Source organism: Gorilla gorilla, chromosome 2 (genome assembly GCF_029281585.2).
Source record: "Gorilla gorilla gorilla isolate KB3781 chromosome 2, NHGRI_mGorGor1-v2.1_pri, whole genome shotgun sequence".
Classification (NCBI taxonomy): Eukaryota; Metazoa; Chordata; class Mammalia; order Primates; family Hominidae; genus Gorilla; species Gorilla gorilla.
In genome coordinates this window covers 67,945,060-67,963,310 of record NC_086017.1, presented here as the reverse complement: position 1 = coordinate 67,963,310, position 18,251 = coordinate 67,945,060, and the positions used below count along the sequence as shown (strand labels likewise).

Sequence of the window (18,251 nt, the reverse complement as noted above, 5' to 3'; positions counted from 1 at the left end):
CCACAGACGGAAGGTAATTCCTCCTCTGGTTGCTCCTTCCTGCAATGGCCTTAGCTGGCTATTTGGCAAACAACTGCTTCCCAAAGAGTCATACACATACCCTTGGAGTTAGAGATGATTTTAGATGGCTTATGGATGAACATAAGCTTACGGTGGCACTTTATGGCAAGTGACTTTGGTTTTCCATTGTGAAAGCGATATAAAGTTTCTTTTAACATAAAATAATTTACATCTGTAAACCCAGCACTTTGGGAGGCTGAGGCGGGGAGATTGCTTGAGTCCAGGGGTTTAAGACCAGTCTGGACAACAGAGTGGGACCCCACCTCTACAAAAAAAAGAAAAATTAGGTCAGGCATGGTGGCTCATGCCTGTAAACACAGCATTTTGGGAGGCCGAGGCAGGTGGATCACTTGACGTCAGGAGTTCGAGACCAGCCTGGCCAACATAGTGAAACCCTGTGTCTGCTAAAAGCACAAAAAAACTTAGCCAGGCATGGTGGTATGCACCTGTAGTCCCAGCTACTCAGGTGGCTGAGGCAAGAATCACTTGAACCAGGGAAGCAGAAGCTGCAGTGAGCCAAGATCACACCACCACACTCCAGCATGGGTGAGAGAGTGAGACTCTGTCTCAAAACAAAAACAAAAAAAAAGAAAGAAAAAGAAAAAGAAAAAGAAAAGGGTAAAAAATGTAACCAGGCATGGTGGCGCACATCTACAGTCTTAGCTACTCAGGAGGCTGAAGTGGGAGGATCATTTGAGCCTGGGAGGTCGAGGCTACAGGTGAGCCATGATGGTACCACTGCACTCCAGCCCAAAAGACAGAGTGAGACCCTGTATCCTTCCCACCGTGCCCCTGCAAATAAATAAATAAATATATATATATATATATATATATATATATATATGTATTTTACATATATAAAATCATTTAGGGGGGAGAGAGGATGTTAGTAAATTAAAAGAAAAAGGTTATTCATTAAATGCTAAATAGTATAGGATGTACAGGCCAGAAAAGAAAAAGGAAGTCCACGAGTGAGGAAAGGTTGGAAAACAATAGTAGAATTAGGAAAGCTATTCAAAATGCTCTCTTATGTAAAAAAGAGCTTTGCTTAGGAATATGTTAGAATTTTTTTTGCCTGTTTTTTCTTTGTCAAGGGGAGAAAAGTTGGTCATACCAGAAGTAAGTCACAATACAATGACAGGACTTCCTCGGAGGGCTTTAATGTGTCTTAAGAAACACACACACTCATGGAAATTATGAACATGTGCAACAGTCTCAACATCAAAAGAGTAATTGCTGAGTTCATATAAACATTAAATGGGGCTAGAGTCTGAAGGGCACCACCAGCTCCTCCACCATCTAAAAAAGCCCTAGATGTGTTTAAAGGCAATTAGACAGTGGGTTTGAGTTCCGGCTGGACAGGCTGTAATAATAACACCTGCACAGGAGTTTCCCAAAATCACACAGAGCACGGGCCCAGCTAACATTCACAAGCAGCACAAAGAACTGGCAAGGAAGTCCCACCCAACCAGCCCTTACCAAGCAAGAGGCCTCTGGCCCAGTGGTCTCAACTAGGAAGCCAACAGCTTCAGGGTCCAGGCTGGCCCAGAGGTAGGATTCGGAAGAGGAAGCCACATCTGCAGATGCAGATTCAGAGGACAGAACAGGGAAAGGCAAGTGTGGGTTAGAAAAGGTAGTACAGTTGGAAAACAAAACAAAACAAAACAAAACAGAAAAAAAAGGGGCAACAAAGTCAGAGGGAGAGAGTCTAACATTTGAGAAAAATGCGTACCCCCAGCGCCAGAGGGAGTTTAACAGAGTAGTTAAGGGTAAGGCCAACAGAGTCTGTGGTTCTAGCCCTACTGATGCCTTGTAGTACTGATACCTAACGCTATCTAAGCCTCAGCATCTCCACCTGCAAGCTAGGGATAATAATAGCACCTGCAACACACAGGCTGGTGCAATGATTAGATGCAGTCATGGTAAGTGCCTGGGCCAGTAAAGGCCAAGCAATGGAGGCTGCAGGGCCCATGTTGCTGCTGCTAACTTCAGTTATGCTGCCGACTCCTCTCACTGCCTCAGTCCCACCTCCCTCCATGAGGATAATGACTCTCCTATACACGTGTTTTGGAGAGAAGTAAATGAGTTAATATAAGCAAAGCACTTAGGTCTCTGCGTGGCTCATAGAAGATATTAATATTAATATATTGAGGACAAAGTAAGCCACTTACTGCTGAAGTAGCCCTGGCAGAAAAGGGATAGGCATAAGGTCAATGTTGGGCCCTGACTGTTTTCCTGGCCTCCCTGCCCAGCTGTGCAGTCAGCTTCCATATGAGAAGCACACGTGGCCAGCAGCCCAGCACTCACCTTCCCCAACCTGCACAACGAAGGGACTCTTAGGAATAGTGTCCCCAGCAAAGAAGACCTTGACCACGTGAGGGCCAGGCTGCATGGGTTTGTACACACATCGATACACCTGGTTTCCTTTGTCTTCCACGAGCAGCTCCACGGTGTTCTTCCCCTGGGGATCTTCCACCTCCACACCAATGTCACCCACACCAGCTCCTACAAGAAAGCAAGCATTCCATGAGCCCAAGTCACCCTCTCTGAAAGCTCACTGCTGCTGAGTGCAAAATGCAAACAGGACCAGTGTGGTGGCTCACGCTTGTAATCCCAGCACTTCGAGAGGCCGAGGTGTGTGGATCACTTGAGGTCAGGATTTCGAGACCAGCCTGGCCAACATGGTGAGATCCATCTCTACTAAAAAAAATACAAAGATTAGCCAAGCATGGTGGCGCACGCCTGTAATCCCAGCTGCTTGAGAGGCTGATGTATGAGAATCGCTTGAACCCGGGAGGTGGAGGTTGCATTGAGCCAAGATCACGCTACTGCACTCCAGTCTGGGCAATAGAGTGATTCTCTGTTCCCCCAACAACAACAACAAAAAAAGCAAACAGGAGACAGGCCCTCAGAGAGGTCCACACCAAGATGTTAACAACTATTTTCTAGGGGTTGAAGGGTTTATGGTTGAATGTTTCCTTCTTCTGCATTTTCTATTTACTACATGGAAAAGAAGCCGACAATTCAAGAAGTATGTCTTATTCAAGTGAAGCCTGAGTATTTTAGAGAAGAAAAGCTGGTTTTGAAAAATCTAATATAACACATTTGAAAAAATTGTCTTTGTGATTATTTATTTGATTTAAAAGACAAAGGTCAGGCCTTCAAGTCCCCGAGGATTATATTTCAGCCTTTGGAAGAAAGCGCAAAGGTCAGATCCATGGAGGAGAGGCACGTTACCTGCCGTATAGATGTCAAAGTAGGTGGGCTTATTGGCGATGTTCCCTACAGCTTCCAACCCTGGACCTTTTGCAGTGACTTTACTGGCATCTCCCTGGGCCTTGTCAACACTCACTTCAAATGGGCTCTTGGAGATGTGCTGTCCTGCAAAGAGGACTGTGACCTATAGGTGACAGATAGGTGAGAAATACATAATCACTTCTCTGTGCCCAGCAAGACTGACATCAAGCCACATACATTGATGATCACCTCTCCTACCCTCCCATGATGGCACACACAAGGTGTCTAGAATAAGGAGCCCTGGAACCAAGTTTAACAGCCTGAATGGGACTCCCACCTGGCCCCTTCAGCCATACAGCTGGGTCTGGGACATCACACCTTTAGCAAAATAAAAATGCTGACCTTATATACACTTAGTCTCTTTAATAGGAAACACATTTCAATCTCTGGACATTGAGTCCTTTCGGGGGCTGAATGGGCCACTATCCCTCAGAACAAAATACGCAGTTCCAGGATTTCAAATCCACAGCCAAACTGTTTTTTCAAGGGACGAAGATCATTCTTAGATACATGGATTTGGGACAAAGTAGAATGATTTCCATCTAAAACTTGAGTCACTGTTCTCATCTCTGAAATTTTTGGGGGGTAATTGGGTTGGGTTTCATGTGAACCTATACTTGATTGGAATTAATTAATTACATTATAAATGCTCCCTTCAAGAGCATTTACTCCAAATGCATCATAGTCTAAGAGTCTAAGAGAACGCTAAGGCCATCATTCCAGGTGAATTCACTAAAGCCCAAGGTGGTGAGTACAGTCTGTATTCCAAAGTCTGGGCAGGTACATGATGGGATTGGCCTTTATGTGCTGTTGAGGGCTTTCTTCCAATGAAAAGTGTACTCCTGGGTCACCCCACTCTCCTGCAAGACAGGCTCTCTCAGCCCTTGCCCTATAGGTCACCTGGATGTCATCTCAAACAGAACTCGAAAGGTTGCCAAGACAAAGAGCCTGAGGCCTCAATCCCATCATTTCTCCAGGTGCTGAGAGGGCCATTTCCCTCTACTATATTCAGCTGAACTACTCCATCCTCAGCCTTCAATGCTGACAGCTCCTCCAGAGCACCTCCAAGGAGAGTTCTTAAGAAAGCATTAAGGACAAAGACCCAGCAGGGTGTGGTGGCTCATGTCTATAATCCCAGCACTTTGGGAGGCTGAGGCAGGAGGATAGCTTGAGGTCAGGAGTTCAAGAACAGCCTAGGTGACCTGGTGAAACCTGGTCTCTACTAAAAATGCAAAAATTAGCTGGGAGTGGTTGTGGGTGCCTGTAATCCCACCTACTTGGGAGGCTGAGGTGAGAGGATCGCTTGAGCCCAGGAGGCGGGGGTTGCAGTGAGCTGAGACCACACCACTGCACTCCAGCCTGGGTGACAGAGCAAGACCCTGTCTCCAAAAAAAGAATCAAGGACAAAGAACCCATCTATAGTGTAGTCACCAAAGCATCTACACTCCAGACACACAGCTGCAACCATTAGTTACCTAGATGGGAGTTGGAAAAATCTTACGACATTGCAAACAACTCATCCTAGCTAGTCGAGGGAATCCTAGCGATTCCAATTTTCTATCATGAGCATAGATCCTTCTATAATCAGAAAGAAAAATCAGAAATTCACTTAAGAAAAACACTCTTCTTCCTGGGCTATCTTTCTTCTCCTAGCCCCAGAGCAGCCCAAGCCACGGCCATGCTGCTTCATCTTACTTTGTGTAGCCCGGTGACCTTGGGCAGATACTCCACAGAGTATGTCTTGTTCTTGTCGCTGTCAGGGGTCACTTGTGCCTAGGAGGGAAGGTGGGCAACAGTTAGAAAAGGTGCTGGGTGTGAGTAAGGAGCATGCTGTGTCAGCAGGGGTTCTGCAGGAGCTGCCAGGTCAAGAACACTGAAGGTGCTGGCGAGCTCCTGTCTCTCTTGCACAACGCCCCTAGAGAGAAGCTGCTTGAAGTCACAGAAACAAAACCACGCAGCGCAGAGGCATAACAGAGTCAGGACTCTCCAGTGTCCAGTGTCAGGCTGGCACTCTCTAGGTAAGAGAGAATATGAAGCAAGAAACTTAAACCTTTATCCACTCAATAGTTCATTGAAAGCTTATGAAATGCCGGGCCCAGTGTTAGGTACTAAAAATAAAACATGAGCAAGTCAGACACAATCCCTGCCCCAGTGGGGGAAATGGACCATCCATCAGTAAACTTAGAATTGCAAATTATGCTAAATGCCAAGAATAAAATATGGTCCTACGAAAATAAGTGACAGAAAGAACAGCATGTGCAAACGCTCTGAGGGAGGAACCAAAGAATGGCCAATGTGGGAAGAGAGCAGGGCAAGACTCTTATTATTCTGGCCATCAGTATATAAAACCTCAACTGAGGCTGGGCACAGTAGCTCATGCCTGTAATCCTAGCAGTTTGGGAGGCCGAGGCAGGTGGATCACCTGAGGTCAGGAGTTCAAGACCAGCCTGGCCAACGTGGTGAAATCCTGTCTCTACTAAAAATACAAAAATTAGCCAGGCGTGGTGGCAGGTTCCTGTAATCCCAGTTACTTGGGATACAAAAATTAGCCAGGCTGAGGCAGGAGAATCGCCTGAACCCAGTAGGTGAAGGTTGCCGTGAGCCAAGATTGTGCCACTGCACTCCAACCCGGGCAACAGGAGTGAAACTCTGTCTCAATAAATAAATAAATAAATACATACATAAACCTCAACTGACAAGGCACCTTTGCTAAATCCAAAGTATCCTTTATTTCATTAAACACTGTGTCCCTGGCAATCAATTTAAATTTGATTTCAAGGCTCAGCTCTTGGGCAGGTTACTTTAACAGCTATAAGCCTCAGTATCCTTTTGGTAAAAAACACTTTTGGTTGTGAGCTGAAGTGAGGAAAATGGAGGCACAGTCCCTGGCCTCATTACAAGCCCCAAAAGCTCCATGAGGTGCTGGAAAGGAGAGGCAGCATCCTCCAACATACCTCCTCTTTGTTCCCTTCTGGGTCCTCAACAAACACCATCACGTCTCCTTGCCCAGCGCTGATGGTGTCCACAGTGAACTTGGCTGGCTGCTTCACCATGTTTCCAGTGGGCTCGATTCCTGCCACAGGTTTACACAGACACGTTAGAAGCCAGGCGAGGGTGTGTCATGAGCCATCGCCCACTGCATCTCTTTCAGGGAACTGAGAGATGGGACCCAGCCCTGCAGATCCCATGTGGGAAATGGGGACAAACTGCCTTGACAAGGAAAATCAGGCAGGTCGAAAGCCTTAATTTTGCCCATGTTATTGAAGTAATATCCAATTTTGATATTCAGAGAACCTCAGTCAGGAGTCTATATAAAATTGTGGAAATAATGTGGTTAGTAAGTAGCAGCAGAGCTTGCCTTGATGGAAGCAACACAGCAGGGAGGAGCGAAGCTTATTTCTTATTATACAGCATTTATTGTATTGCCTGACATTTTTAAAAATTACATTCAATCTTTTTTTAATTAACCTTTTTATTTTAAGATGATCGAGCAAATTCATGGAGACAGATTTTACCTGTAGGTGTAAGAAACAATGCCCTTGCTGGGAGCGGTGGCTCACGCCTGTAATCCCAGCACTTTGGGAGGCTGAGGCAGGTGGATCACCTGAAGTCAGGCGTTCAAGACCAGCCTGGCCAACATGGTGAAACCCCGTCTCTACTAAAAATACAACGTGGTGGCACATGCCTGTAATCCCAGCTACTTGGGAGGCTGAGGCAGGAGAATTGCTTGAACCAGGGAGGTGGAGGTTGCAGTGAGCCCAGATCGCATCCTAGGCGGCAGAGCATGACTCTATCTCAAAATAGTTTCCCCAGTGTAACACGATAAAAAGCTATGACTCAATCTCACAACCAGGGTATTGATGTTGATACAATCAAAATAGAGAACATTCCCTTTAGCACAGGGAGCCCTCCTGCTGCCCTTGCATAACCACACCCACACTCTCCTTAGCCCTGATAACCACTAACCCGTTCTCCACACTGTAATTTTATTATTTTGGTAACGTCACATCAATGGAATCATAACTATGTAACCTTTTAGGAGTGGCCTTTTTCACTACATATAATTGTCTACAGGTTCACCCGGGTTGTTGCTTCTATCAATGGTTTTTTTCCTTTTTATTGCTGAGTAGCTAATATTCCATGGTATAGATGTACCACAGTTTAACCATTCGCCCACTGAAGAACATCTGGGTTGTTTCTAGTTGTCTCTTACCAGTAAAGCTGCTGTAAACATCTGTGCATAGGGGTGTGTGTGTGTGTGAACGTAAGTATAAAATAGTAAGAAATTATATATATAGGTCTCTGCCCCTGGTTCCAGAGTTCCTAAACCCCTTGGAATGTCCTTGGTGACAAGAGCATCTTCTGTTCTAATCAGGCAACTCTTAGTGGGCTCCCGGATAGCTTTCAGGATGTGGCTAATCAACAGAAAGACCAAGTCATGATCAGAAGCTTAGAACTTTCAGCCCCACTCCCCATCCTACAGGGAAAGGAGAGGAACTGTAGTCTCAGTTAATGTCAATCACGCCTACGTGACTTAGTCTCCACATCCCTGAAGTATGGAGTTTAGAGAGCTTCTGGGTTGGTGAACACATCCATGTGCCAAGAGGATGGCCCACCCCAACTTCATGGGGACAGACGCTCCTGTGTTCAAAACCCCTCTAAACTTTGCCCCGTGCACCTCTTCATCTGGCGCATCATCTGTATCCTCTATCATATCCTTCACTACACAACTGCTAAAGGTAAGTGTTTCCCTGAGTTCTGTGAGCCACTCTAGCAAATAACATAACATGAGGAAGGGGTAATGGGACCCTCTGATTTGTAGCAAACCTGGACATAAGTTGTGGGTTGCCTGAGGACCCACCACTTCTGACTGGCCTCTGAAGTCAGGGGCAGTTTTGAGGGACTGAGCCCTTAATGGCGTCTGCACTAACTTCAGGTAGATAGTGTCAGAATTGAAGGGAATTGATTATAGGACACCTACTTGTTGTCCACATAAAATTGGAGAACTTGTCAGTATGGGGGACAGAAATCCATAGATTTTGGTGACCGGAAGTGAAATACTGAGAGGAGTAGTAGAGAAGATGAGAAAAGTTTTTTTTCTTTAGCTGTGAGACTACAGAAGGAAAAACAGTGGCTCTCCTATACAGTAAGTTTTCATTCCTCTGGGATAAATGCCAAGGAGTGCAATTGTTGGGCCATATGGTAGTTGCATGTACTGTTTTTTGAGGTTTTGTTTTTGTTTTTGTTTTGAGACCAAGTCTCACTCTGTAGCCCAGGCTGGAGCACAGTGGCACAATTACGGCTCACTGCAACCTCGACCTCCCAGGCTCAGGCAATCCTCCTGCCTCAATCTCCTGAGTAGCTGGGACCACAGGTGCATACCACCCACACCTGTATAATTTTTAAAAATTATCTGTAGAGGTGCAATCTCCCTATGTTGCCCAGGCTGGTCTCAAACTCCTGGGCTCAAGTGATCCTCCGGCCTCAGCCTCCCAAAGTGCTGGGATTACAGAAGGGAGTCACTGTGCCCAGCCTATTTCTTTATTAAGAAACTACCAAACAGTGTTCCAAAGTAGCTACACCATTTTACATTCCCACCAGCAATGTATGAGTGAGTGATCCAGATTCAGTTTCTCTCCATCCGTTCTGCATTTAGTGTTATCAGTATTAATATTTTTTATTTTAGCCGTTCTGATAGTGTGTACTAGGATTAATTTGCATTTTTCTCATGGTTAATGATACTGAACAAATTTCGATGTGTTTTTTTGTCATATGGACGTTCTCTTCAGCAGAAACTGTTTATGTCTTTTGCCCATTTTCTTATTGGGTTGTTTGGTTAAATGTTTGTCTTGTTTTTTAACGACTAAGACTTGAGAGTTCTTTCTACATGTTCTAGATACTAGTGTTCTGTTGGACATATGGTTTGCAAATTTTTTCTCCCAGTCTTTAGCCTGTATATTCATCCTCTTAACTGTAAAAAGTTTTAGATTGTTCGTAAAAGTAAAATCCAGCCCCCAGATCCCAGTCTCAGCAACATTTTGAGTTCTGTTTGAGACGGTGTCCGGGTGGCTTTTATAGTGTGAGGGCTAAGACAGCTTGTCTTGCAGGACAGTAGGTGACCCAGGAGTGCACCCTTCAATGCAGGAAAACCCTCAACAGCACATAAAGGCCAACCACCATGTACCATGTTGAGTCTTTGAGACGGACCATCCTTCTTAAAACGTTAAAAAGTTTTTAATTTTGATGAAATCCAACTTTTTTTTTTTAATGGATCATGTTTTTGGTGTCAAATCTGAGAACTATTTGCCTAGCTCTAGATCTCAAAGACTCTCTTCTATGTTTTTTTCTCAAAGTTTTATAGTTATATGGGTTTTTTGTTTTTTGGTTTGGGGTTTGCTTTTGCTTTGTTTTGCCTAGGGATGTTCAATTTCTCTGCCACCATGTGCCGAAAAGGTTTTTCCCCCAATGACTTATCTTTGCACGTTTGTCAATAATCAGTTGTGCATATTTGTGTGGGGCTGCAATTCTGTTTCACTGATCTATAATGTCTATCCTTTGACCAATACTACAAAATCTGGACTTCTGTAGCTATACAGTAAGTCTTGAAATCAGGAAGGCTGATTCCTCCATGTTGTACTTCTTTCTCAAAATTGTTTTTGCTACTTTAATTCCTTTGCCTTTTCATATAGGTTTTAAAATAATAATCTTCTTGCTATCTGCAAAAACTCTTGCTGGGATTTTGACAGCAATTGCATCAAACCTGAATGACAATTTGAGGAGAGGTGGTATCTTTACTATTTGACTTTTTTTTTTTTTTTTTTGAGACGGAGTCTTGCTCTGTCGCCCAGGCTAGAGTGCAGTGGCACAATCTTGGCTCACTGCAAGCTCTGCCTCCCGGGTTCACGCCATTCTCCTGCCTCAGCCTCCCGAGTAGCTGGGACTACAGGCGCCCACCACCACGCCCAGCTAATTTTTTGTATTTTTAGTAGAGACAGGGTTTCACCGTGTTAGCCAGGATGGTCTTGATCTCCTGACCTCGTGATCCGCCCATCGCCCACCTCAGCCTCCCAAAGTGCTGGGATTACAGGCGTGAGCCACCGAGCCAGGCTGTTGACTGATTTTCTAATAGTGAACCAGGCCTTGTATCCCTGCAATAAACCCCACTTGGTTATAATGCGTACTTCTTCATTATATACAGCTCAATTTTATTTGCTAATATAGTCATTTGCTACATAATGAAGTTTCAGTCAAAAATAGTCCACACATACAGTGATGGTCCCGTAAGATTATAAATAGAGCCAAAAAATTCCTGTTGCCTACTGACGTCACAGTAACGCATCACATTACTCATGTATTTGTGATGATGCTGGTATAAACAAACCCACTGGGCTACCGGCCATAGAAACATATATAGCACAGACAATTATGTTCAATACATAATACTTGATGATAAATGACAGTGCTACTGGTTTATGTATTTAATATGCTATACTTTTTATCATTATATTTTAGAGTGTGCATCTTCTATTTAAAAATTAACTGTAAAGCAGCCTCAAGCAAGTCCTTCAGGAAATATTCTAGAAGAAGGCATTGTTATTATAGGAGATGGTGGTTCCACACATTACTGCTCCTGACGACCTACCAGTGGGACAGTGGGACAGGATGTGGAGGTGGAAGATAGTGATAATGATGATCCTGACCCTGTGTAAGTCTAGACTAATGTGTGTGTTTAAAAAAAAAAAAAAGTTTTAAAAGTACAAAAATGAAAAGTTTTAAACACAGAAAAAAGCTTACAGAGGCCGGGTGCAGTGGCTCACACCTGTAATCTCAGCACTTTGGATCACCTAAGGTGGATTACCGAGGTGGATCACCTAAGGTCAGGAGTTCAAGACCAGCCAGGCCAACAGGGTGAAATTATGTCTCTACTAAAAATAAAAAAATTAGCCAGAAGTGGTGGTGGGCACCTGTAAGCCCAGCTACTAGGGAGGCTGAGGCAGGAGAATAGCTTGAACCCAGGAGGCAGAGGTTGCAGTAAGCCAAGATCACTCCACTGTACTCTAGCCTGGGTGACAAGAGCAAAACTCCGCCTCGGAACAAAACAACCAATTGTTGTCCAGTTGAAGGATTCTTTTCTCTGTCCTTCCACCCTGCTATTGCGCTTATCCAATAAGTTTTTATTTCAGTTACTGCAATTTCCAATTCTAAAATGTCCATTTGGTTCTTTTTATCTCCTAAATTTGTATTATTATTTTTCTGGGACATTATATTTCTTTGTTGAGATTTTTAATTTTTTCATTTTTTTCATGATTATTCTTAATTGCCTACCGAAGCCTTTTTTTTTTGAGATGGAGTCTCACTCTTCTTGCCCAGGCTGGAGTGCAACGGCATGACCTTGGCTCACTGCAACCTCCACCTCCCAGTTTCAAGCGATTCTCCTGCCTCAGCCTCCCGAGTAGCTGGGATTACAGGTGCCCACCACCTCACCTGGCTAATTTTTTGTATTTTTAGTAGAGACGGGGTTTCATCATGTTGGTCAGGCTGGTATCGAATTCCTGACCTCAGGTGATCTGCCTGCCTCGGCCTCCCAAAGTGCTGGGATTACAAGCCTCCCAAAGTGAGCCACCACGCCTGGCTACTGAAGCCTTTTTTAATGGCTGCTTTAAAATTTTTGTCATAGGATTCTAACATCTCTATCACCTCAGTGTTGGCATCAACTGTCTTTTTCATTCAGTTTGAGATCTTCCTGGTTCTTGGTATGACAAGTGATTTTTTTTTTTGAAACTGGATATTTGGGGTATCATGTAATGAGACTCTGGGTCTTCTGTAAATGTTCTGTTGTAGCTGGCGTTTTATGATACCACTCTGGCAGGGGAGGGAAGGGTACACACCTTGTTACTAACAGTGGGGGAAGAAGTCTAGGCTCTCCATTCAACCTCCACTGATGCTCAAGATTGGGGGGCTCATTACTGGTGCGTGGAGGTGGGAGTTCCGGCTGGAGGAAGTAGGAGTGCCTCATTACTGCTCCTCCATGGCCCCGGAGAGTGGCTTCCTTATTGCTAGACTGTTGTCAAAGCGTAGGCTCCCCATTCACCTCTGCGGGTGTAAGTGTGGGGCTGCATAGTTTTTTCTATGGTGTGGACCTGGAGTAGAGCAGTGATTCTTTAAGTTTTTTGCCTCACTGGGCTGCCCTTTCCTGGTCTTCTGGTTGGACAGGGGAGCTTTTGTTGGCACTTTCTGTGTTTGTGCCCACTGGCATTTTCAGGTTGTCGGCTTCTTTCTTTGACTCCAAGTCTGGGATATATAAAGCAAAGTAAACCCAAGGAACTCAGTACTGTGTCATTCCTCGAGTCCCAAAATCCCTGGTTGGTCTACCTCGTCCTTTTTCAGAGGCTCCCTGTGTTTTCCTTATGTATAGCCCAGGGGTTTTAGTTGTAGTTAGAAGAAAGAATTAGGAAAAGTCCTATTCCATCTTCCCAGGAGCAGAAGTCCAAATATTACCTTTTTAAAAAGCTTTTTATTATGAAGAATTCCAAACTAGGCTGGGCACAGTGGCTCACACCTGTAATTCCAGCAATTTGGGAGGCCAAGGCAGGTGGATTACCTGAGGTCAGGAGTTTGAGACCAGCCTGGCCAACATGGTGAAACTCTGTCTCTACTAAAAATACAAAAATTAGCCAGGTGTGATGGTAGACGCCTGTAATCTCAGCTACTTGGGAGGCTGAGGCAGGAGAATCCCTTGAACCCAGGAGGCAGAGGTGGGGGTTGCAGCAAGCCAAGATCATACCATTGCACTCCAACCTGTGCAAGAGAAGTGAAACTTCAGCAAAAAAAAAAAAAAAAAAAAAAAGGCTGGGCGCCGTGGCTCACACCTGTAATCCCAGCGCTTTGGAGGCCAAGGTGGGCAGATCACCCAAGGTCAGCAGTTGAAGACCAGCCTGACCAACATGGTGTAACCTTGTCTCTACTAAAAATACAAAATTGGCGGGGTGTGGTGGTGCATGCCTGTAATCCCAGCTACTTGGGAGGCTGAGGCAGGAGAATTACTTGAATCCAGGAGGCAGAGGTTGCAGTGAGCCGAGATCGTGCCATTGCACTCCAGCCTGGGCAACAAGAGCGAAACTCTGTCTCAAAAAAAAGGCTGGGCGCAGTGGCTCACACCTGTAATCCCAACACTTCGGGAGGCCGAGGCAGGTGGATCACGAGGTCAGGAGTTCAAGACCAGCCTGGCCAAGATGGTGAAACCCCATCTCTACTAAAACTACAAAATTAGCCAGGTGTGGTGGTGGGCGCCTGTAATCCCAGCTACTTGGCAGGCTGAGGCAGGAGAACGCTTGAACCCAGGCAGCAGAGGTTGCCGTGGGCCGAGATCAAGCCACTGCACTCCAGCCTGGGCGACAGAGTGAGACTCCGTCTCAAAAAAAAAAAGAATTCCAAACACAGATGTAGAGAGCACTGCACAGTGGACCTCCTGTACCCAGCTTCAACAACTATCAACTCACAGCTGGTCTTGTTTCACCTTCACTCCCGCCACCTCCCCTTCCTGTATTATTTTGACACAAATCCTAAACCTCAGATTTTTTATCCACAATCACTATGTATCCTTAAAAGATACTTGCAAAGTACCCACAATATCGATACCACATAAAAAAAAATAATTCCCTAATGTCAAATATTCAGTGTTCAAATTTTCAATTATCTTATAAATCTCATGAATTTCTTACAGCAACTTGAGCTGCTGCTTTATCATGAATTTTTGTTTGTTTGTTTGTTTGAGACAGAGTCTAGCTCTGTCGCCAGGCTGGAGTGCAGTGGCGCCATCTCGGTTCACTGCAACCTCCACCTCCCAGGTTCAAGCGATTTTCCTGCCTCAGCCTCCCAAGTAGCTGGGACTACAGGCACATGCCGCCATGCCCAGCTAATTTTTGTATTTTTGGTAAAGGGGGTTTCACTACGTTGGCCAGGATGGTCTCGATCTCCTGACCTCGTGATCCACCCACCTCAGCCTCCCAAAGTACTGGGATTACAGGCGTGAGCCACCACGCCCAGCTATCATGAATTTTTTTAACCATTAGTTTGAATAGGATCCAAATAAGGTCACATATTACAAATGGTTGCTAAGTCTCTTAAGTCTCATTTAATCTCCGGCTGTCTCTCCATCACTTCCTTTTCCTTGCTACCAATCTGTTAAAGACACTAGGTCATTTGTCACTATACTCTGGATTTCTATTCATTTCCCAATAATTTAGTTTAAAAAAAATGGCCGTAGACTGTTATATAATAAGATAATCTTTCTGCCTAAAAAGAAAGGTAAAAATTATAAAGAATTACAAATAAATTTTAAAAGGTAGCCTTCCCACACTGCTCAGTAAGAAATGCAAAGCAAAGAAGATACACAGTTTAACTCAGCATAGAAAAAAGGCTAGAAATAAATACCTGAAACTTTGAAGGCAGGAATGAGATTGGCAGTTGGAAAGTGAGTTTCAATTTTTATTTCATATATTTTTCTTTTGCTTAAGATTTACATAACACTCAGGTTATGTAACTGATATAAGCAAATGGATTTAAACATACACCTAATAGCCAAGCATGGTGGCTCATGCCTGTAATCCCAGCACTTTGGGGGGCCAAGGCAGGGGGAATGCTTGAGCTCAGGATTTTGAGACAAGCCTGGGCAACATGGCCAGGCTGGTCTCAAACTAAAATATTAAAAAAAAAAAAGCTGGACATGGTGGTGCACACCTGTGGTCCCAACTACTAGGGAAGCTGAGGAGGGAGAATCACTTGAGCCGAGAAGGTCAAAGGCTGCAGTTAGCCGTGATGGCATCACGACACTCCACACAGAGAGAGAGAGAGTGAGACTCTATCTCAAAACGACAACAACAAAAATAAGTAAGTAAATAAACATGCACCTAAAATACTAGTCCCACTTCGTGTGACTCCAGCAGCCTAAGAAACAACTTACTCTGCAGCTTGTCAAAGGTCTGGGCTTGGGTTGGTCACCTGTGGCTAACCATGGCTGGTTAGAAAGTTGAACCACACCCCAACTCTGTAAACTTCTGCGGAGCTTTGCTTACCATGAAAGGAGACAACTGGTACCCCTCTGATTACTCAGATAGAAGGGTGCTTAAGGATTGCTCTACAGTAAATGCTTCATAGAGAACTAGATTTTTACAAAGATTTCTGATTAGCTCATGGACGAATGCTTTTCACATAGCTAACCCTGCAAGGAAGCCCACCACAAAGATCTGTTTGTGGCTGGAGGTCCACCTCACCCCAGCCCTCTCTCCTTTCAACCCACTAGAACTAAGCAAGGTGGGACTCAGTGAATGGATCAACAAATGCTAACTGGCTGGCAACTGACATCTATTAAACAATCAGGAAATAAAAAATAAAACAACACTTTCAAATCTTTTAGAAACTAGAAGATGAAACCGTCTCTCTTCCTGGGCTCAGGTGGCAGAAATGAAGCAATGTGGTCACACAGAGAAGACCAAAACTGACCCCGGCTTTCATCTAACCACATGACTGGGACATATCTGACAGTCCCACCCATGTGGCCTTGTGACCCTGTCACCTAATATGACCATTTTGTCTTCCTACTTTAAAAAGCAGAGTGAGGCCACTTCCTCCTGAAAAATAAGCTGCATATAGAATTACCATATGATCCACCAATTCCACTTCTGGGTATATCCCTAAAAGAATTGAAAGCAGGGTCTCAAACAGCACTTGTACACCCATGTTTTCATAGCAGCATTATTCACAATAGCCAAAAGAATGTAGCAACCCAAATGTCTATCAGCAGACGAATGGATAAGCAAAATGTGATATACACGTACAAAGGAATATTATTCAGCCTTAAAAAGGAATGAAATTCTAACACATGCTACAACATGGTGAACCCTGAAAACATATGACAAATGAAGTAAGCCAGAGAAAAAAAGACAGCATATGATTCTACTTCTAGGAGGTACCTAACAGACAGCGTATGATTCCACTTCTAGGAGGTACCTAACAGACAGCATATGATTTCACTTCTAGGTGGTCCCTAGAATAAGCAAATTCATAGAGACAGGGAGTAGAATAAAGGTTACCAGGAGCAGAGGGGAGGGGAGAATGGGGCGCTATTGTTTAATGAGTATGGAGTTTCAGTTTGGGAAGTTGAAAAAGTTCTGGAGATGGATAGCAGTGGCGGTTGCACAACAACGTGAATACACGTAATGCCACACTTAAAAATGGTTAAAATAGTGAATTTTATTTTATGGATATTTTCCCACCATTAAGAAAATGCAAAAAGCACACATATAAAAAAAAAATTTTTTTTTAAAGGGTGTGTTTCCTCCACAAGTGCACCACACTTACTAAGAGGCAGATGAAGGAAACGGCAATGACCAGCCACATTCCTGAACCATAACAAGTGATCATTTTCTAGAAAATAGCACCGTGAAAGGAAACCGTCTCACATTAACAACAGGGAAGCCGGATGGCCAGTGATAAGGTTATTACAAACATACACTATGCCTTGATTAGATTCAGTCCATTTGACCAATCTGGTTGACAAAGGATTTAATTGGTTGTTTCCAACTGTTTTGCCATTAAGGAAGCATAATCTTTAAAGTCAGAGATTCCTCATTCCAGCCACCACCTGTGGTATGCCTTAAAGAAAGCACTTTTTTTTTTTTTTGAGACAGAGTCTCACTCTGTCGCCCAGGCTGGAGTGCAGTGGCGCAATCTCGGCTAACTGCAACCTCCGCCTCCCAGGTTCAAGCAATTCTCCTGCCTCAGCCTCCAGAGTAGCTGGGACTACAGGCTTGTACCACCACGCCAAGCTAATTTTTGTATTTTTAGTAGAGATGGGGTTTCACCTTGTTAGCCAGGATGGTCTCAATCTTCTGACCTCGTGATCTGCCTGCCTCAGCCTCCAAAGTGCTAGGATTACAGGTGTGAGCCACCAAGCCCCGCCAAAGAAAGCACTTTTAAAGAAAGTGAGGACATGCCAGCCTTCAAGTGACTGTGAATGGGAGGAGGGCTTTGAAGTCCCTAGTCCCTACATAACACAAGTGATGTCACACACCTCACAACCCACTGCAAACAGAACCTCAAATGGTAAGGGGTTTGTTCCAGAACTATCTGCCGGTCTAAATCATGCCCAAAAAGTCAGATGAGAAGACCCGACCACTGAGGTGAGAACAGCACATGGTCAGCATCACTGCCCTAGCCCTGTGTCGTCTTAAGAATAAGCAGATTGGGAGGCCGAGCCAGGCAGATCACCTGAGGCCAGGAGTTGGAGACCAGCCTGGCCAACATGGTGAAACCCCATCTCTACTAAAAATACAAAAATTAGCCAGGCATGGTGGTGGATGCCTGTAATCCCAGCTACTCGGGAGGCTGAGGCAGGAGGATCGCTTGAACCCAGGAGGCAGAGGTTGCAGTGAGCTGAGATCGTGCCACTGCACTCCAGCCTGGGCGACAGAGCGAGACTCTCAAAAAAAAAAAAAATAGTAAGCTGATACCAAGCAGGAAAATACATTATTTAAAGGGAACATATGTAGGGAAGGAACATCCTACAAGACACATGACCTTAACTATTCGGAAAGTCCGTGTCATTAAAAAAAAAAAAAAAAAAGTTTGGGGAAATTATTTAGCTTGAAAAGAGTCTAAAGAGAAATAACAAACAAATGTAGTAAGTGAAACTTAATCAGATCTCAGTTTGTAAAACAGCAACAACTATAAAAGACAATCTTAGGACAACAGAGAAATTCCACAACAAACTGAATATTAGATTATATGAAACTATTGTTAATTTTCTTACATGTGGCAATGAATACTGTGGTTATGCTGGAAGATATCCTATTCTTAGGAGAAGCTTAGTGATGTGCTGAGGACAGAACTGTCAC

General features: G+C 44.3%; 1 protein-coding gene across 5 annotated transcripts in view; it reads right to left on the bottom strand.

Annotated features, from left to right (window-relative positions):
* Positions 1 to 18,251, bottom strand: part of FLNB (filamin B) — a 164,416-nt gene that overhangs the window by 71,176 nt on the left and 74,989 nt on the right. For all 5 annotated transcript variants that reach the window (XM_004034369.4, XM_004034370.4, XM_063703869.1 and 2 more), the window contains exons 5-8: positions 6,312 to 6,430; positions 5,053 to 5,130; positions 3,298 to 3,460; positions 2,368 to 2,565 (exon numbers count right to left, since the gene is read on the bottom strand). In XM_004034369.4, the coding sequence (XP_004034417.3) occupies positions 2,368 to 2,565; positions 3,298 to 3,460; positions 5,053 to 5,130; positions 6,312 to 6,430 (558 nt within the window). The remainder of the gene's footprint in view (positions 1 to 2,367; positions 2,566 to 3,297; positions 3,461 to 5,052; positions 5,131 to 6,311; positions 6,431 to 18,251) is intronic.